Raw genomic sequence first — 21,903 nt, 5'->3', positions numbered from 1 at the left:
TTTCAGCTGTTCACATGGCCTGTGCTTATAGAACCCCATGTTTGCTTCACTCCAGTTCCCAGGACTGACTTGGCTCCATACCCTGCAGAGCGCTGGGCAAGTGCTGCCCTTGTGCACTGCCCTGACTGCAGCACTGCCCTGACTGCAACACTGCCTCTGTGCACTGCCCTGACTGCAACACTGCCTCTGTGCACTGCCCTAACTGCAGAGCTGCCCTTGTGCACTGCCCTGACTGCAACACTGCCTCTGTGCACTGCCCTGACTGCAGCACTGCCCTTGTGCACTGCCCTAACTGCAGAGCTGCCCTTGTGCACTGCCCTGACTGCAACACTGCCCTTGTGCTCTGCCCTAACTGCAGAGCTGTCCTTGTGCACTGCCCTAACTGCAGAGCTGCCCACAGACCCAGGGACCAGGGTTTACTTTTTTAAACACCATTAAAAAAATAAGGCAATTAAATAATTGCTACTGAACCTAGAATTGTAAAACCTGTCAGCCTTTTACAGCAATTCCAAACCTTCTCTATCTTCAATTTACTTTTGACTCAAAAAAATTGAATGGGTTTTTATCCATTATTTATAATCAAAGAACTCTCAACTCCTTACAGCACCTTCAAGTCTTTGAAAACAATATTTTAGTACTATATCCAACCTTACACACCCATGTGTTCATTTATTTGGCAGTGCAATGAGCAGTGCTCAGAAATACAGAATTGATTTTCCACCACAGAGAGCATATTAAACAATATGTTCTAGGCAGCGTTTTTCAAAAAAATTTAGGTAATTGTGCTTAATAGGCTAAAGATTCTGTATTAGAATTATCCTCTGTGATTAAAAATTGGTTATAAAGTGAGTGTCTTGTACTGATGAGTATTTTCAAAATACAGGGGATTTTAAAATCTGTAAGATTCTGTGAAGAGTAAAATAAAATGGCATCTGAATATTTAGGTACACTTTCCAAACAAAATGCAACATTCTTTTATTAAGCAGCCTAAGCAGGCATAAGGAAGGAAAAGAAACATTTTAATGTGGACATTAGCTCAAAACCTTTAATTAAAAAACTGCTATTTTGAGTTGTGCATTACTGACAGTCGTAAGAGCTGCTCCAAATCAGAGATATTACAGTGTGCACTCCCAAACCACTCTAACAAAGATGAATCTACCTATTACCAGGTTAGGATAGCAGCTATTATTAGGGACCCTTGATTTCTTTCAAGTAACTCTAATGGAATAAGCCACAAGTGAATAATAAAGATCTTATAATAGCTCTTAAGAATTCTTTTTAGGTTAGAAGGCACAGAAATGAACTCAGGAGAGTTAAAGAACTCTCATCTCCTGATAAGAAAAATAATTAACCTGACTTAATGTATCTGAGTAGGTCTTACATAAATCAGACTTTTGTACTTCAAGAGCCAGACTAAAACCATATATTAGAAGAGTATGTAGATATTGTCTTATAAGTACACATGGAACATATCTAAAACCACAAAGGTCTGCAGGTCTTTTTGTGAAATGTTCAATATATTCTACTTAAAAGGAGATGTGTGAAGTACTTACAGTGCTTAGTTTGCTGGAGGTAATAATGATTCGTCTCTCATGCAACATACTGGCATAAAGTTGCAGCATGTTGTTCACATCCACGGCAACAAAATATTCAGTGAGGTTTCTCTGTTTGAATAAAAAAATGTTAACAATATAGCAACAGTAATAGCCAAGTGGAACATCTGATGTCTATAACTTGTGAACATTTTTGTCTAATTAGTAGGTGGGAAAAAAAGCCAATCCCAAACTATTAGAGAAATCTCTTTGCACCAAAATTTGTTTGCCTTAAAAATAATTAATTGGGTTTTAAAGCAAATGAAAAGTTAACTGTGGTGTAAGCTATTAATATTTTGCTCATTTCATTACACTTGTGACTTAGATTTGTCCTTTCATATTTGCAAATTCAAAAAAATATGAGATTGGGTATTATATCAATATATGCTTTTAAGGTGACCACTACTTCAAGCCCAGGAACAGATCTTCCACCACGGTGGTAACTGTTCTGTCACAGCTACAGCAATAAAACTGCTCCTTTGTCAGGGTCTCCCAAAGTCAATACACTTTACTCCATTTCAAGTATAGCAAAACAGCTTGTTGAGCAATAACAAGCTTTTGCTTAAGCTGTATGTGCCAGGACATCAAACATCCCACAGAACTGGTGGAAGGTGCTGGAGTCTTCCTGCAGCCACCCTTTTCACCCCTGGTAAGAATCCCACTGTGGGGCTTCATCAGAGGCAAAGACACCAGCACGTTCCATTAATAGCTCAGACATCAGAAAAGTGGGGGGAAAAGAGAAAAAGGGTGGGGGGATCTCTGTGTTCCAGCTGAATGTAACAATTATTTCTGCAGGGTACAGCACCAGAGACACACAAGTTCTGAATAAGCTAAAATAGCTACCAGCCAAATTGCCTAGGAAAACAGCAAATTTCTGTAAACACCGGAGAACACATATGAAAATACACTAATACAGCCCTCAAGATGCACAATATTTAATTTCACACATTGATTATCATATCTGCAACCAGAACTGGTATTCATCTCTTCTCAGGGACAACACCGTTATGGAATGCTCATGTAGGAAGTCTATCAAGGATAGGCCCCAGCAGAAGGACAGACATCAACAGTGGAATTCTACACTAACATTCTACTCTGCATGTGGCCAACACACAGTGGCAAGGTCACCTCGCCCAGAAAAACAGCCAGGGCAAGGTGAGTAGGAAAAGCTTCCGAGTGGGGTGACTTCCTTTTTGGATATATTGCAACATTAAAGAAAAAAATAAAATTCAAAAGAAAAACAAAGATCCAGTGGTTAATTCAGTTTCATTCAAATTTGTAAACCCACTATTATTTTCAAGACATGGAGTATCAGAGTTATTCATGGTCCACACTGCACAGAATTTTAGAAGAGATTAAAAGCAGAGATTTAGGGCTACATATGCTCAGATTTAGGAAAAAAACCTCTAGTCTTTCAAATGTTACATTTAAGGGGTTGTCAGAGGTTGATGCACCATGAGAATCTCAGTCCAATTTACCCTGGACATCCTCTAACACTGCAGTTGATAATGGTCTGCTGATTCTGTGCTGGAAAAGCTGTGCTAAAAACCAGTTCACAAACTTTTACAGACCAATTTGTCTTTGGGAGACAGTCACAGTTATTTCTTTGTTATAGCTGAAAACTTACTGCATCTGAAATATGTGGGCCTTACAACAAAAGTTAAAAAAATTCATTTTATTGCTAATTTAGTGTAATTAGCTCATGTCTTCACTGCTTGCATGTTCTAACTCTCCATTAGTACCTTACTATTTTGATTCATACTGAAAGGATTAGACTTTTATTAGTGGAATAAAAAACAATTATAGAAAGGCACCTTATAATTATTTTACCTTCCTCGAACCAGAAAAATAAGTCTACATTGGCATCATTGCAAGATCCTTGATCAGCCACATGCTCAGCTAGATGCTTTCCCATATTTTCTTCAATTTAAGCCCATAACACACTTTCTAGCCTCCAAAAGTCTACTTTATTAGAGCACTAAGTAATAAGAGATTCCTTAAAAATTGAGGCATACAAAGCATAATGTGAAACATGAAAATATACGTTTAAAAACTAAGCCCTGCCCTGCCAAATGAGCCCTAGCAACAAGTGTCCTCTTTTATCCCTCCATCCAGCAACTTTGCTTGGTTTCTTGAGCTGTAACACGGTCCATGCCACCTCATCAGTGTTTTCCACCAGCACAGATGCACCCTCAGGCCTCCTCTCTGCTACCAGCACCCACCTGCTCCTCTCCCCACCTGTTTCCTGGCTCTGGGTGCTTCCCTTGCACACCCCATCCACATCTCCTGATGCCAAGGGGAGCAGGGAGCAGCTCCCTGCTGCCCCAACACCATCACCCACCAGGAACCAGCTCTGGTGCACTGCATGATTTTGGGAGCCCCCACAGCTTAACTTCCAGAAGGAAGTCACTGTTTGACAGTGTAAAAACACACACCTATACAGCCATGCACAATTCCCGACTTAGAGGCTGGAAGGGGGAAAAAGGATCTCTCAAAGCTCTTTTATGAGATGCTATCTAGCTGAACACATCACAGAGAACGTGAGCTGAGATTTCCCACCTGCAATTTACCATCCAGGATACAAGTCTTCATAAAGAAAATAAAAAACTACAACCAAAAAAAAGCCCCAGACCCCAGTTCCTGATGCTTGGTTAGCATTCAAGTGTAGGCAGGTACAGCATGTTTTCAAAAAGCCTGAAATAATGCCTTCTTGCACAAAAAGTGACTGCATATCTTGATGGGTGAATTTGCAGCTGAGCAATGCAGTGTTTAAAGGGCAAGTATGCAAATAAAACACAAGGTGCAGAAGTAGAATATATTTTATATAAGTAATCCTAGTAAATGCAAAGAAGTCAAGTAACTACGAGCAACGGGTGGATACAGCAGTGGTCAGAAATGCCCTGTTAATGCTTTAAAATGAGTTGATGAATGCAACAGTAACTACCAACTAAAGGTTGCAATAAACGACATCAATCATTTCTAAAAACAGTCTTAGAAAAAAAAAATCTCTTGATAAAAGCAAAAGTTCAGCCTAGCCCAAAATGAGGTTAAATAAGAAATGGAATACTTACACTTTCAGGGATAGTTGGCAATCCAGTAACATCAGGAGTAATGAAATACGAGTGCTAATTGATGGGAAAAAATAATTGATAATTTATGCACACAGGAAAAAAAATTCTTTTCTTAAGAACCCAGCATTTAGGATTTCCAACCCCATCTGTGTTTAAGCAAATAGCGATTTTTCTAATAACATTCTTACTGCTGCTAGACAAAGAATTAAGCAGATCACGACATGAAATGACAAGCTCTGGTTCTGCACAGCACAAAACCAAGGGAACAAAATGCTGGGCTGCAGTTTTGAAATAAAACTGAAATTAAGCCAGCTTTAAACGTTGTCATGAGCCTGAGAGTAGCATTGATTAAATTAAGCATTGAATTAAAAATTGCAACAAAAAATGCTAAATGACAAAACGTAAATTTAGAATGGAAAAGAAACACCACTCACATGAGAAAAATATTTAGAACAGAAATATTATTACTCGATATAAATTCTCTTTCCAAGCATCTTTGAACCAAAAAATGTGGTAACAAAAATGCAAGATCTGAAGCCTGAGATCCTGCAATCATTTATGAAATACATTAGCAATTTCATGCATCTTAGTTTGAGGCCATCTAGGATGTAAATATAAAATGGGTTAAACTAAAACCAGATGTAATGTAAATTAACTCCCATTAATCCAATGCTCCTATTAGTTATCAGACATCAATTTAGCTCAGTAATTTAAGGCATTTTTGCATGTTATTTTTTTCTCTTTCAAAATTTAGACTGCCTGCATGCTAAATAAATAATTATTGATTTTTAGCTTTTGTTTTCTACAGAATTTTGTTGCTTTTCCAGACTTTTTGTTTTTACAGTATATTTTTGCAATTGTAATTAGCAACACAAAGACATAGCTTTCATAGTATTCAAGTCAAACTTGAAAAAGATATACCAAAACTAAGACTATAAGACTTAAATGTGTCTTGCATTCAAGAAAAAAATAATACTATTAAGTCTGTGTAGGAGACTTATTAAACCAGCTTGATACATTTAATAGAAAATTTTCCCCACAAATTAGGTCATTTGGCAATAGTTAAAATTTAAGGGAAAAAAATGGCTTAAAAAAGGCATCCCATAAACATCATACCACTTGCACAATAAATATCACAGGTATTGTTTCCCATCAACACAAGAAATTTTTTTTTTCTTCACTCAAGAAGAGGAAAATATTCAGATTAAATTCAGATAGAATGCCTGCATTTTTCAGAAGTATATTGAGAACAGAAAATTATTCCCTATATGTAATAAGGTCACAGAATATTTATCAAAAGATTTCTCAGAAATGAAGTTGTTAACTTAGAGAAGTAATTATTTCTAATTAACAAAGTAATAATATTTCACTCATTAAACAGAAAAGGAAGCCAAATCTATGAGAAGCAAAAGCTATTACTGCAGTCATTAAGAGTCAAAAAGCAGCAAAAATACTGTGGTATGGAGTCCTTGAACATCTTTGTGAACTCCCTTAGGAAGATGAATAACCTTGGAAGAGATACTAAATTAATAGCTGTTGTCCTGTACAAAGTTTTCTCTAAAAAGGACACTGAAAAATGCAAGTTTTGCTCATCAGCTCAAGGGTTTGATTTTCATAGCATTTTTTACCAAAGGATTATGACACACACACACATAGCTCTGAAGCTGGATTTAAACAGAAAAGGTACATTAATATTAGATTGGTCGTTTAGGCCAAAGACAGCAGAAGAATTCCCCAAAGGACAGGGATAAATAAGCCTCAAATCAACAGATATGTCCTATAGGAAGTGATTATTTCTTTAATTATTATAGCTTTTAGATAGTCAGTGCCTTTTAAACTCACCGATACAAGACAAGGCTGTTTTTTCAAAACTTGCTCACTTGCAAAAATCATCTCTTGGTTCTTATGCAAGATGAGAGAAAGATTGAACAGTTGACTTTTGAGTTTTCCAACAAGAAAGGCCAAAGCTGGCTCTACTGTTTGCAATATTCCATGTTTAAAATATTGGCTGAAAGTAAGTTTTATTCCTTTTATTCCTCCCCCATTTGAATTCAAACTTAGTTAGCCTTCCCAATTATGACAACATTTTTAATAAATTAAAACACAAAACAGTGACCTAAATTATTTTTAAGCTCGGGTTTCATAGAACACATGACTACTTCCTAAATTTCAGCTGCAGACTATTTGTTACTGGGACCAACAGGTGAGAGTACAACTTGGTCCCTAAGTGGACAAAGGCATTCTGACCAAAGATTGCTGGGAAACACCACATATCCAGATACTGGATGTAATTTATGCACAGTTATGCACACACAATCTAAGGACCACTGTGGTCTGCCACCCAAACCCTGCTGCAGTATTCCATGAGACTTTACCTGGCAGCACATCTGAGTGAATGAAATCTGAACCAGACTGATCCTGGCACAAGGAAAAGTAACTCAGGATGTCATTTCTACAATTATTTTTTAGACTGTAATTTCTTTTTAAGTCTATGACTACTGATGGTTCCAGTCCTTCTGAGGACCAAGAAAGAAACATCAATACCAAAGACTAGAACTGCAAGTGGTAATAAATATTTCCCTGTTCCCTGCAGCATTACAGAAACAGAGATGCCTTTAGATCCAACAAGCATTGGGATTCCAGCTGACCCATTCCTCCTGCTCTCCCCTATCTGAACCCACAATATTTGCTCTACTGTCCCTGCAGCCAAGCATTTGGCAAGAGGTTTGCATTTCAACAGTGACGGTTCAGCAAGAAAGATTACAAAACTCTTTGATATAACTGGGAACAAGGCATAATTGAGGAAAAACAATTCCAAAGTCAGACAACATTGATATAAAACCAACAAGTATCGACTTTATGGCAAGCCATCTGCTATTTCAGTGTAGCTAGCTGTATTCACCAAGACAGCCACGTCCACATTCCCCACAACATTCATTTTGAGGTGAGCAATTTATGGACAAGATGAACTTTGTGAGAAATACCAGGGAAAATATATTTAAAACTTCTTTATGTCCCTCCTCTTTAAGACAGGAGTTTTAAAGGACATTTTATAAAGCATTTTAGAGTTGCCAAATTATAATTGGTTGTAATACTACATTTAATGATAGCAAAATATTATTTCAGATAAAGAAGTATTTTTGGCAAAGGTGCTAGGAACTGAAATGTTACACTGACAACAGAAAGAAAAAACATAACAGAAACAATTCCAACTGCAGCCTCAAATCCAACTCATTGTTTTGGTGAAAAACAACACACAAGACTGGAATGACTTCCAAATAGTCAATTAGCATTGTACACGGTGGGAAAATATTAGGTCTCTATAGCCTAGTGAAAATACAAGGAATCTGAAATATGAAAAACTAAAATAAAACAAAGGTAGCATTATGTTAAGCAGTTAGGATCAGTAACTGCTGGAACAGAAGTGGCAGACTCTATTTTTCCTGCCTTCATAACAAGGCCAGATGCTTTTCTATAATGTGTGCTTATTTCAATTGAAGTATGGGGCTTATTTCTAAGATACATGAACTAAAAGTCACAAGAAAGCACACAAATAAGGTCAAGATAAATAACCTAATGATATTTCAGTGTGTGTGGAAGTGAAGCCTTTACAAAATCACTACTTCCTGTGTCCTGCAATGTGTGATGGCTCAACCGAGACCCAGCTGTTTGCACACTGTGGCAAGGGCAGTAACTGTACAGATGCTGTGAACATGTAAATGGCTCAGAGGCAGCAGAGGTTCTGTGCTGGCTTTGTATTTCACACAAGCTCTATAAAGGTGTTTAAACATGCACTCACAAGCTAATTCTGGTTAAAACTTCAGGACCCATAACAATGACATATCCGCTTTTTGATGTTTCTGCAGCAACACCATCTTGCCCCACTATCACCATCCCATCCCACATCACAAAAAGCTGGAGCACAAAAGCAAAGGAGGCCTGGACACGTTATTTCACCGAGATGTGCTTCAAGTTCCACACAACACAGTGTGTATGTCTACTGCTCTTCCTACAGCATTTTTGTATGATTAAGGAAAACTGGGAAAAAGAGGAAGAAAGATGGGGAAAGCAGACAGCTTTCACAGACTTTTGACCAATCCTGAAACTGTACCTACTCAGACATAAGAGGCAATAAAACTGAGTTAGTGTCTCCTGATGCACAGCAGGAGAAACCAAAATTGTCTACATGAAACAGCTGGAAACACAAAAACGTAGTTCTAGCACTGTCAGATCCCCCTGCAGTTTACTTTCTCATCCATAGAGCAAAATTCAAATTTCTTCTTCTTTATGACTATGACTTTTAGAAAACAACATGAGACAGAGACAGTCTCTACCCTGCACAGAGGGGAAAAAAGGAGGTTGCCCAAGCCAGTTAATGACGAGAAGCAACACAAATTTACTCTTTCAAAGGGGCTGAGGTTTCTTTTTCTTTCAACTTTACCTACTATTTCATAGTCAGTAGGAATAAAACAGAAAAAATACTTACCACACTTAAACTGACTAAAGCATTCGCCTTTGGCACAGGATGGCTATACAATGATTTCAACAAATCATTTGAGTCATTTTCCTACAGGGAATACATTTTAAAGTTAATTATTATATAAAAACTAATCACTATTTACTACATATCAAACTATATATTGACAAAGAGATATAAATATTTAATAACCAAAACAATTCTATTTCTACTACAGTGAAATACAGACCAAACCCAAGCTCTAATTATAGTATTTGTAAGACTTACATATATTCCACTTTGAATCACACAGCTGACACCAAACTTTCCTATTTATATTTTTACACACAATACCATCATTCTCCATGGTCCATTTACTATAATACATAATTATTGCTTACTCTATTCTTCATATATTTTTGAAATGTCAGCTTTTCCAGTCTACAGCATATGGCTAAATAGTGATGCCTTTTTTTAAATTGAAATCTAATACACTAATATAAAGCAGAAAGGTATAGCTTTAATGTTGTTAGTAAAGACAGATGCCAGTAAGTCCTTTGCTGTGGAATCTTGGAATACATCTAATTGCTCATGAATATGCAAACTAAACTATCACAATTCTTCACCAAATGCTGCAAGTAATTTTGTCTTGCTACTTGAGATGTCAAAATTACGAGAGGTAGTTTTTAGTTAACCTGAAGGGTGAAACAGTACATCGTATTTCATACAGTTCTGAACAAAAGTGTCTGCAGCTGATAATCAGATAGTTGCAGAGAGCTACAGTTTACAATCAATACATCATGCAGCTCTCCAGTGATGTGACACTGCTCACACTTCACACAGGACCTGTTTATGCTGAGACTGACACGTTATAAAGGTATATTTTCAGCAGCTTTTCTAGGATAATGTGGGATTCAAGTGACTGTGGAAGCTGTATGTTTAAAGTCTTTCAATTTCAGTAATAGGAATAAAACTTGCTTCTAAATCCTACTAAAATCTTAAACTTTTAAACTCTATAGAATCCCTTTACAGTATTTGAAATGGTGACTAATATGTCAAGGAAAATATTTCACACAAAAAACTAGAATATGTAAAATTACCTGTTCTTTAGCCAAATAATCTGCCAGGGTATTTAGGAGCTTGTAGTATACCTCAAACCATGGTAGGTAACTAAAACAGAAGGGAAAAAGTGTTTTAATAAAATATCAGTGTATTTCTCCAGTGCTTATAAAATACTACAATGATTGATCTGACTTGCAATTTTTTATAACATCTCTACATACAAATAAAAAGCATATCAACATTTTTCCCAAAAATTCAATAGCACATCACTGATAGACAGTACAGATAGATGGTTTCTTTACGCTGAACACTTGCATGAAGCTCCATTAAGTGCAGATTAACTCATAATAATTAGACTTCTTAATATTTTCAAAGGCACCAAAAAACCATTTGAAACAGTTTCTAATCTCATTCCCACTATCATTAATTGTTACAGATTTCAGAAGTTATTTCCAGTTTTGAAATTCCACATCTTCCTATACCCAGTGGGCTGACAGGCCTGCTGCTTCCCTGGAGAATGAAAAACAACTTTGTTTGGGCAGACTAGGTACTCCCTATTTGACAAGTGGTGAAATGCTGTGCAGTAGCAGAGATGTCACATTATATGTAAGAATATTGGTCTCCCTATAAAGTCATTTCTATCGATAAAATTAACTTCCAAAAATAAAATCATTCACCAATATTGCAAACACAAACACATTAATACATCTATACTTAAGAGACTTTTAACACAAGTCTGCAGCCCATGAGCACAATACTCTCACTGAGTTAAACAGAATCCAAGACAAATAAGACATAACTGAAGACTACAAGAAAAGAAACTCCAACACAGCGGTATTAGTTCAAATTTGCCTTCTGCTGACAGAAGTTCTCTTTAAGAGTGATATCATCAATGATCATTGCTACAGAACTTTCCACCATCACTAAGCTATTAAGTCTGATAAAATAAATAATAAAAATAAAAAAATTATGTCTTATTTACAAGTTACACACTTTCACATCTCTGTTAAAATTCTATCACAAACATTACTGAATAGGTAACATTATAGTTAATATTAGTTGTTAGAGATTAGAAGGGGAAGCTGGAAAGGAAATAGTGCCTGAAAGGTTTTCAGAACATTTCATACCCATATACAACCCCACTACAGACTTCATTCTTCAGTGCAGTGTAAATCCACAGAAACACATTTCTTAAAGGCTTTAGTGCACACTGAGGACAGACCTTACATTGCAAATGTGTATATTCCAGGAAATAGGCTAACTGCAACTGCAAAAACCTGGTAAGCAGAACCAAAATGTTTTTCCCTGATAGGAAAAGGAAAGCTGTCAGGGGAAACCCTGGCTGGTAGAGAAGCCAAGTAGTGCTTTGTGCAGCAAGTCCAGTGAAGGGTTATGTTTTCTTTGTAACACCTCTAGTTCTCAGTATGCAGCTGGCAAGGCTTTAGAAACAGATCCTGATTCTTAGGGAAAAGAAAAAGCACAGCAGAAATCCAAACACAGTTATAATTAATGTATTTTCTAGGAATTTTGCTGTCTTCATAAATGCTTTAACTACTGCCTTCAAAAAAAAAAGAAAACCAACACCCCCCCCCCAAAAAAAAACCCAACAAAAACAAGCCAACAAAAAAAAAAAGACCAAAAAAACCCCACAAAAATCCATCATGAATTTGCTCTTGCCAAGCCAAAGAGACAGAGGCAATGATTTAATGATTTCCTTTAACTCTACCATATAATGTCTTTATCACACTTTACCATACATTGTGCTGGCTATTTATCAAAACAACATCAACCTCTTAATGCTCACAGACGTTTTTAATGCTTGGTATTGCTGACAGTGGTTAAGGTGTGACATTATTACATTTGTTTTTCAATATTTTCTTAATATAATCATAAAATTTACTTTAGTGCACCTTTGTAAGGCCACTCATGGCTTTCAGGTGTGAACATTCCATGTCCTCATAAAACACCCACCGTATCAGCACCTATAACATCTGATCTTTGAGCATTCTTTCACCTAGGACTCCTGTTCTGTAATCTTCTCAAATCATGCTCACCTGGTTTTACACATCACTGAAACACAGCACAGAGAGGCAAACAGAATTAATTGTTCGCTGCAGTGTTCAAAGTTTCTGCAAATGTCAGAGCTGTGGAACAACTTCACAGAATTACCCAGAATTACAGCAGGCACTGGAACACTGTCCTAGTATTTTGTCAAAGTCAAGGTACAAGGTGGGTAAAAATTGCAAAGTATTTGTAAAACACTGCACACACAAATGGGTAAGACTACCTAAAGGCTTTCCAGTTTCCTGCTAGCACCTGTGTTAACAGTATACATGACCCCAGCACATTTTGCTGTAGAATACTCTGAAATCTCCTCTGATAATTTATTTTTGATAATGAACATGTATGAACAACATTCTATAAAAATAAATGCTATTTCAATAAAATATTAACCATACTTTTCTATATGCATGATCTCAGCTACCCTATTAGTGAGAAAGAAAAATTAAATGCAATTTTTATGCATTTAAAAAGGTCAAATTAATTATTTGAAATTAATGAACCCTAACAGAAAGCCAAGGGAGATTTGTATTTCATAGAGCAAGTCATGCTGACCAGAATACTTGCATAGAAATTTCTTCCTTTAGCAACACCAGGTAGATGATACACTTCCATGTCTTTGTGCAAATGAACCACTAAGGAAAACATCCTACTTGACCATAGTTTAAGAGTCAGTTTCCTTTATGAGCTGAAGCAATAGTGAAAGAATTGCTTTAACCTTATAACCACAGACACAAGGTTAATATCATTTCAATGTGTCTCTTAAACCTGAAAAAATAAGGGAATCAAAATAAGTACTCCATTACATAATATGGCATGAAACCAGAGGCTGCCAGAACCTGTCCTCTTCTTCTTTTCTACATAATCTTCAGTTCTTCAATAGCACAGCCTAATTGCTAAAGCTTTTGTCAATATTTCTAATTATAATGTGCTTCAACAAAATATTACAAAGATCTACTGGAAAACAACAAAGTTCCCTTTATATTTTTCTTTTATGTATTTGCTAATTGCAATTCATTCAGGATAATCAGGAATTGTTATACCTGTTTTTTCATAAACAGTAAAGAGTGCATTTGCATGTGTGCATACACAATGCATCTCTGCATTCAAAGTAAACACAGGTGGGTTTGTTCATGATAAAGACACCACCAGGTGGTTTTATGGATTCTCACCTCAAAGACCAAGTCCAAGCTCTTTGCAATTTGTTAAATCCCCAAGACTGTCAAGCAATACTTTTGTCCTCTTTCATCAAAGGCTAATTTTGGAAGCACGTTTGTTAATAATCCTATTAATTGATTTGGACTGCTCTAGTAAACAGATTTATTTGTAGATAAACACTGGATGATGTAGCCTTTACATCTTTATCCAGTATATAATATTGGACAAAGAATTGTGTATGGAATCCTAGAATCCTGTAGGTTGGAAAAGATCTGTAAGACCATTGGATCCAACCAAAAAGTCAGCATTGCCAAATCTACCACCAAACCACATCCCAAACACCGCATCTACCTGTCTTTTAAAATCCTGTCGGGATGGTGAATCCACCTGGAAGCCTTGTTCCAGTGCTCAACAATCCTTCCCATGAAGAAACTTTTCCTAATATCCAATCTAAACCTCCAGTGGTGCAACTTGAGGCTGTTTCCTCTTGTTCCATGATGTATTACCCAGGAGAGAGCCTGACACCCACTTGCTACCTCCTCTTTTCAGGCGGTTGTAAGGAGCTGTAAGGTCACCCTTGAGCCTCCTTTTCTCCAGGATAAACACCCCTGGCTCTCCCAGCTGCTCCTGATCAGGCCTGTGCTCCAGACCCTTCTCCAGCTCTGTTACCCTTCTCTGCACTTTCTCCAGCATCTCAATGCCCCTCCTGAAGCGAGTGGCCCAAACCAAACACAGAGCTCAAGGCGCTGCCTCGCCAGTGCCGAGTACAGGGGCCAATCCCTTCCCTGGCCCTGCTGGCCACACTGTTCCTGATCCAGGCCAGGATGCCCTTGGCCTTCTTGGCCACCTGTGCCCAGCGGCTCTTGTTCAGCCACTGTCAGCCAGCACTGCCAAGTCCTTTTCCACCAGGCAGCTTTCCAGCCACTCTGCCCCAGCCTGGAATGCTGCATGGGGCTGTTGTGACACAAGGACAGTACCCAGCACTTGGCCTTCTTGGCTTGTTTGGCATTTTTTGTATGACAGCTAAAATCCAGAAGCATTTCAGGTCAAAGGATCTTCTGACCTTGTCCTGTTAACAAATGCTGCAAAATTATTTAGTCTTTGCTACCACAGTAGAACTCATCTTTGTAGAGAAAATTCATCCAGCACACAAATGTCCATCAGCATCTACTTGTTGGGCAACTATTTTTTTTCAAGACAGTACAGAAATGCATTGTCTGAAGCACATAGTATTTAAGTGGCTGAATTTGACAGAGGAGCCCTGTAATATATTACTCCTCCTAATTCAGAACTGGCAAACTAATATGTACACTAATATGTACCTTACACACTAATGTGTACCCTAATGTGTTAAGGTACACACTAATATGTACCTTAACAACAGACAAAATCAAAATTAAGGTTCATTACCAGAAAAACCTCACCACCATACCTGTATTCATAAAACTATTTATGAGCAGTCAGTCCATTTCGTATTAATTAGCCGTCTTATGAAAACTGCTAAAGGTTATCAATGAAGCCTCTTCACAGTACAGAAAGCACAGGAAAATCAGGGCTTTAATGATCAATTTTAATGTATTTGGAAGTGTAAATTAATTTCAGTTTTCTAAACTATGACACCACTACTGGTTTCTTATTTATTTTTCTTTAATTGTAGCCACTGTCCTGCATTCCTCAGGTTATCATCAGTAACAGATAAAAAAACACGTAAGACAAACATAGGACAATATCCAAAAACATACAGCAATTTCTCTAAATATTTCTTCCAAAATAATGACAAACAATAAAAGCATAAACTATATTAATAGATCTATATTCCCTGATGGAGAATACAGGGGTCTTTATTTAAAAGTATAGCCCTGTCTGTCACAAAAGCAAGAGACCAAGATCCTTCATGGTTAATTAAAAACATACTTAGCATTTTCTCTTAATCCAAACGAGCCACAAGGCAGGAGCTCAGACTTTGAATAAAAGTCACACACAACCCTTGTTGCCGTAAGTAGACTTCCACCTCACCGGTGCTTCTACTACAGCTCTGATAAAACTTTTACATTCATGAGTCAAAGGTTAAACAAAGGAGAGGAAATGTTTTCTGTCAAATAGTCAGGTAACCACTAACAGTCCTGAACTATCAGCAGGAATCTAACTTCTAGTAATCAAATAAAACTAAGGAAACTGCCTTTCCGTAGCTAAATGTCTAATGTCTAGGGGCTACTTTTCTGTCTGGAAAATTGACACAAAATGTGTAAAATTGAAACATTCTGCTTCTAAGGGATTTGCCTAAAGGAAGAGTGAAAAAGTTTCAAGCGTGGTCTGAACTAAAGAACTACAAAGCCTTACCACATAAACCTGTCTTCCTTATTAGAGCATTTCATTTGGAAACGTAGGTGACAATTTTACAGTCATAAAATTAACAAAATCTAAGACTGAGCATTTTAATGATGCATTTTGTGTTCCTCTGCATACCTAAGGTCAACTTCAGAGTCCATCAAGAGTTTCAAATTATTTATACTTTGTACTAAAACCATCCAGGTAATTCAAAATCAATTTCATGTAAACCCAGAAAGTATTATTTCTACTGCAGGCAGCAGTGATACTTAGAAACAAAACCCAGTAGAATTAAGTCTACTATTATTCAAAAGCAGACAATCAAGTTTCTATTGCACCACTTCAAATCTCAACTAGCAAAACTATTACCCAAAAATAGGAAAAGTAAAACTAGGAGAAAAGATCCAGTATAAGATATGAGCTCAACAAGGTATTGTAGAATATGCCTGTTGTGTATCCCTTGCCTTACAGGGCTGCATTAGCTCAACACACTGTGGAGACAGAGAAGGTGACACAGCAGGATTCACACCGAGAGCTTCACGAAGCAGTCATGCAGCTTAATGAAAAGCTCTAAATTAAATAAAACCTGCAAAGGAATCACACAGCATTTCTGGAGAATAATCCACGAGTTACTTTCTCATCTTACTGTGGTTTAGCACTTTGAATTTGACAAATGCAGTCAAGCTCTGCACATTCATTCCAGACAACACAATATCACAATTAAGTTTTTCAAACAAAAATGCCTGAGAAAACTACCTTGGGAAATTTTTATTTCACTTTATAAACACAAAGAGCATTTGAACAATACATTCTGATTTGGAAGAAAATCCTATTTACACAATTTATATACATGTGTACATAAAACGCATAAAAACTCCATAAAACTTATAGAGGAATTTTGCATGTACCAGTATATTTTCTGTTTCAAACTACCCAGTTTAAAGCAGGACCATGTGGCTGCAAATTCAGAGATAATTTCCTTTAATTAATGTTTCAGATGGACAATGAATTATAGAGCAAAGTCTCATAAACCACAATGACTTTAATCTTACATGCAGCTTTGAGTTGCTGGTGTAAAACCTGAGGAAAAGCAGCCTTTACTTCAGCTTTCAGTTAAGAATCCCATTCAGCAGTTGAAATTCTATCTCTTTAGAAGCCCTGGCAGAGGTTAACACGTGGCTTGGTACTATCCACAAAGGACACCTACAAGGGAAAAGCTGTGTCCTGTTGCCCACTCAAACATCTACAGCATTTCCTTCCAGTCAATTTGACTGGCTTGTTCCTGCTTGTCTTAAAAGATTTTTAGTTACATTTCAGTTATTTATGACAATTCAACTAAGTTTTCTGTATTTAACTATCTCTAATTGTCTTTGTCAAAGCCTCTGTCAGTAATCTTATTACAGTCCTCTTGTCCAAGGGGATACATCCATGTGCACAGGAGAAGGCAGTTTGACATGGCATTCCTGTACACCTGCACCTGTGTGTTTATAGAAAAGTCCATGGCTGTAGTGCACACACTTATGATGAACAAGTAGTCTGAACTGCCCGTACATCAGCTATCATGTGTATACACACAGCAAACATAATTTTATGTGGTTTTGATATATGGACAAAAGCGAGGTTGAACATGCACACACATTCTTCACATATTAAGACAGCATTCTTTTTTTAATCATTATTTTGGTTCATTTAAGAACAATAAGAATGTGCAAAGGAGATAAAATGCCCAAAGAAATCTGCTTAGTGAGTCTTCTTTCACTTGGTCACCTCTAATGAATCTTGGGATTCAGAGAAAAAGCCAGACCGGCTACTAGAACATATCAGATGGAAATAGTGCTGCATTCCTTCCAGCTAAACACAACACAACACACACATTCTGGAGATAAGCAGAGTACCCAGCCACGAGAACAGTGCTATGAAGCTAGTGCTGTTATGCTTTCAGCTGTGCCTTGTAAATTTGAAATTGTCACAATAAAAGCAATAAAGGCAATGCTTTGGATACGGTTCAGTGAAAAATTATAGCTTGCCACTTTTCATTTTCCTACTTATTTCTACCAAGTAACAGACCATTGAATAATCTTTAGCTGATGCACGTCCGTGGGGATATGTTAAAAGAAATACCCAGTTTACACCAGCTGAGAATTTACATCCTTGCTTTGCAGCACTCAATGCAGTACTTAAATGCACTTGAGTGTGCATAACTGATTAGATGTTGTTACAGCCACACAAACAATGCAAAAAATTTTGTTTCTAGCTTGATGAGGGAAGAAAAGATTAACTCACAGAAAAGAGCTAAAAGCACACACATATATTTTCACTCTGGGCTTTAATAAGTTATATTAAAAAAAGGTATCACAGAGCAAATGGCTAAATATTACACATTCCAAAAGCCTAAGACGTAAATCCTTCTGAAGTATTACTAAAGGCATATTTCAAAGATCCCAGAAAGCAAATTAATTTCCAGAATAAAATATTTCCCTTTTGCTACTGTCATTATATGGTAGGGTTTTTTTGCAATATTTAGAGCAAACATTTCTTTTTAAATTACTTACCAAAAACATTCAGTGTACTGACTCTCAACATTAGTTTGACATCTGTTTAAAATTTCATTAAAATCTTGATGTGCTCTTAGCAATAATTTTAAGCACTACTCTACAAGCCTCTATATTGGCTGGTCTTTTTTCCCCTCAGTGTTCATTTTCTGATAATCCCTTTACAAGCTGATGTTGGGTTTTTCTCCCTAATTCACACGGTCTATCCTAGTGACATCCACCACAACTGATTTCCATGTTGCCCAAAAACCTGAGACCTTGCTTTTCTCCATATTCTTCCTACCCTGTTCTCCAAAATTCTCTTTCTCATTTGCTGCCAATGCATTTGGCTCCTCCTCTCTTATGTTTGTCCAGATTCTTGCTTTAAAAGCAATTTAAATTCAATTTTGTACTTTCTTTTTCCTGCTGAACTAGATATTCCTATTTCCTCTATTGAGCTTGCAGGCTGCTAGGTTCTTAATTGAAGTTGCAAATTTCTCTTTTAATGAGATCACTCTGCCTTTAATTTAATTACAATGGTTTTAGGACAGCTAAACAAATTGGGGTTTTTTGTTACCAAAACAATCATCTTAAGAGAGAAGAAAGAAAAAGAGAGAGAAACAAACTATTTCTTTGGGGTCACTCTCCCCAACATCAGTATCTTCTCTGCAATAAAACAGCATGCTCTTGTGAACTCTCTGGATCTATTGTTTCTTACATTAGATATCGTCTAGGCAAAGAACTTGGAACAGACACCCAAAAATCTCCTTTTCAAGGACAGGAATACAGAATAATGCACTTTATTGCTGAATTGACAGAGTGCTTGTCAAATATCTGATTAGAAAGTAAAACTATCCACATAACAGTCCAAGCCTCTAAGGCTGCAATGTATTGTCCTCTGCATTTAAGCAGATTTCATGTTATTTGAATAAAATTATTAAGTTCACAGAATACCATCATATGCGGCCTGAGACCACTTTTCATGTGAAAGCAATGGTAACACTGCCATAGAAAAGCAATACCCCCGACAGCAAAGCTAAATACATTAGCAGAGAATTCGGAAAAGAATTTTTTTTCTTGTATTTTCCATATTCTCTCATTGAGTCAATTTTTATTGTGCCACCTTACCTTAGGATACAGAGGCAGACCTTGCCTCCTGACGTCAAACGGCAGAATCCAAACCTTTGCTTACTTTCAATGTCAGTGAGCACAAAGGTGAAATGCTGTCCTACTTGGTTTTGGGACACCCTGAAAAAACAGATACAGAGCATAAAACCACTAAATCACATAAAACATGAGCATTTAAGCCATTGGTCTCAAGTATTTTCATGCTCAATCCTCACTGTAATCATCAATACAATTTTATTGTCTGCTGTTCTTTTCCAGTTCTTACACAATCTTCTACAGCAGAATATCTAAGACCCTGCCAGTAATGATTAACAACTGCCATTTCTGGATCAATCTTAGAAGACCACGCTGAAAATTAATTCCCAGAGAAGCTAAAAATCATCACGGACCCCAGTCTACCAGTCAGAAAGCACAAATATTTTTTTAATTTATCCCCTGCAATATGGGGCAGGGAGGTTGTTAAGGTTTTGCTGATTGGTTTGGGTTTTTTTAAATCTCCAGCAGAATAAAACACAGAAAATCTTCACCCTAGGGAAAAAGAAAGCAGCAGTTGATCAAAGGGCAAGAGAAGCTACATAGGACACAGGGATTTTTTACTGTTTCAAACGTGCATGACAAAGGTTTAAAAATTAGCTATCTGGTTACCACTACCCAGCCTGTAGTCTCCCCACTCTTTTCAGTTTAGTTTAGCCCCTCTTGAACATAGAGTGACTAAGATGAACCAAAAGCCTGTACTGAGCATACAACATTAGAAGATAGACTTACTCCAATATAATCACCCATAATTAATGGACTTTTTCCCATTATTTCCCATTCAAATCATTAAAACAAGCACTTTCCTCAGCTGCCTTCAGCAGCCTGGAATGACCCAGCGCTCTCTTTAACCACTGTAAATACTCAATGGCTTGTGCCCAGTCCCTCCCTGCTCAGGTTCTGGGGAGCTGGGATGCTGCACGCTGCACTGACACCACAGAGCCATCACTAACCTGGCCCTACTGCCCCCCTGCCACCCCTGTGGTGTCCTCTGCCACCTCTCTGCACTTTGCCCCTACCTGCAAAGCGCAAACTGCCATAGAATGTGCTGTGTGGTTTCAGCAGCCCTGCGCACCCTGGGGCTCCCACAGAAACCCAGCAGCAGCCGCTCAGCTGGAGCACTGGAAATGCTCCAAGCGGTGACCTCGGCTGCCTCTGCTCCCACCCTCCCTCAGCTCGGCCACGTCCCACTCTGGGTCCTGGAGCTTCCAGCAGCCAGGCCTGACTTCTCCTCACACCATGGAACACTTGGCAGCGTTAGGCTGGAGGCTCTGTGCACAACCATACTAATCCAAATTGATTTTAATGTACTGTGTACATCTCTGTCAGGCAAAATGTCTGTACACAAGGCCACTTTAAAAATGAGACATAAATTCTGATATTTTCTACTAAAAATAGCCCAGCCAAGTTATGAGTTCAGTGGGAAGCATTTCTGATGCCACCTCACCATCTCCAAATCACAATCTTCCATTTGCTTCTTTAAGAGAGGCAACTCCATGTTTGACAGTCAGCATAAAAGTGGCCCAGCTTGAAAACTGCTTCCCACACAGTTTAGAAAGAGATGTGAGCAGCAAGTCCCAGATTTTTAATTTGAGAAACACTCCAAGGCTAAAACTGAATTTCCACAAGAACCCAAAAATTTGCATTTGGTCCCGTTTGCTTCAAAAGAACAGCTAACAGAAGCCAGTGACCAACCACCCATCTGGACTACATTTTCTGTTCAGTTTAAAATACTGAATTAATTCTGGATTTCTAATTTGAGAGCTCCACTTAAGATGTGGGGGCAGCAAGTTTGCCTGTTTTTCTACTCCTCTTCAGCAGAATTAAAACTGACTATATGTAAGCCTTACCATGAAAAACAAATGATAATTGGGGATTTCAATTGATAGATGACCACAATGTATAAACCAGATACATAAAACATTCCACAAGTGCTAGCACTACAGTTTTAACACATATATATTCAATCATGCAGACAAACACTGGCCAAGTGACTTGGGGTTTGTGCCTCTCTGTTTCACTGCAGCACATTCAGCTTGTTCAGAACTCAAGTCTCCCTGCAGCAACAGGCAGCAGCTCCTGACCCTGCTACCTGGACCACAGCATTGATGCCTCTCAAGTTTTCTTAGTATGAAAACCAGCACAAATAAAATGAAATTATCATATACCAGAATTCCCTCAACAAAATGTTATCCAGACTTTTTATTGGAGCACAAGATTAAGTAGTCCAGCTGCAAAACCCTTCTGCAGAAAGCTGGTCTAGTCAGCTGTTTGAAGGAAGCATGATCTGCTCCCTTGAAGGGGAGAGCAGGCACAAATCGTTCCCAACCAGTGCTGACATTCTCCTCACTCTTTCCTCTGCCTTGCTTTTGACTTACTTTCAACTCTTGCCCTGCATGCTTACTTTTAATGTTAGTTCAATAATAATAAATCACTAATAATGAAGAATGTGTGTAAATACTTATTAACCCTGCAGACTACAA

The 21,903-nt window shown here is 37.7% G+C and overlaps 1 protein-coding gene across 5 annotated transcripts in view; it reads right to left on the bottom strand.

Annotated features, from left to right (window-relative positions):
* The window catches only part of DENND1B (DENN domain containing 1B), a 207,112-nt gene that overhangs the window by 80,692 nt on the left and 104,517 nt on the right, over positions 1 to 21,903 (bottom strand). For 4 of the 5 annotated variants that reach the window (XM_074546242.1, XM_074546244.1, XM_026793472.2 and 1 more), the window contains exons 5-10: positions 19,388 to 19,507; positions 10,220 to 10,289; positions 9,150 to 9,230; positions 6,506 to 6,565; positions 4,664 to 4,717; positions 1,554 to 1,664 (exon numbers count right to left, since the gene is read on the bottom strand). In XM_074546242.1, the coding sequence (XP_074402343.1) occupies positions 1,554 to 1,664; positions 4,664 to 4,717; positions 6,506 to 6,565; positions 9,150 to 9,230; positions 10,220 to 10,289; positions 19,388 to 19,507 (496 nt within the window). The remainder of the gene's footprint in view (positions 1 to 1,553; positions 1,665 to 4,663; positions 4,718 to 6,505; positions 6,566 to 9,149; positions 9,231 to 10,219; positions 10,290 to 19,387; positions 19,508 to 21,903) is intronic. The other variant, XM_005487113.4, reaches the window with a different exon arrangement.

Source organism: Zonotrichia albicollis, chromosome 8 (genome assembly GCF_047830755.1).
Source record: "Zonotrichia albicollis isolate bZonAlb1 chromosome 8, bZonAlb1.hap1, whole genome shotgun sequence".
Lineage (NCBI taxonomy): Eukaryota > Metazoa > Chordata > Aves > Passeriformes > Passerellidae > Zonotrichia > Zonotrichia albicollis.
Note: the sequence above shows the minus strand (reverse complement) of the source record. Positions and strands in the feature narration are given on the sequence as shown.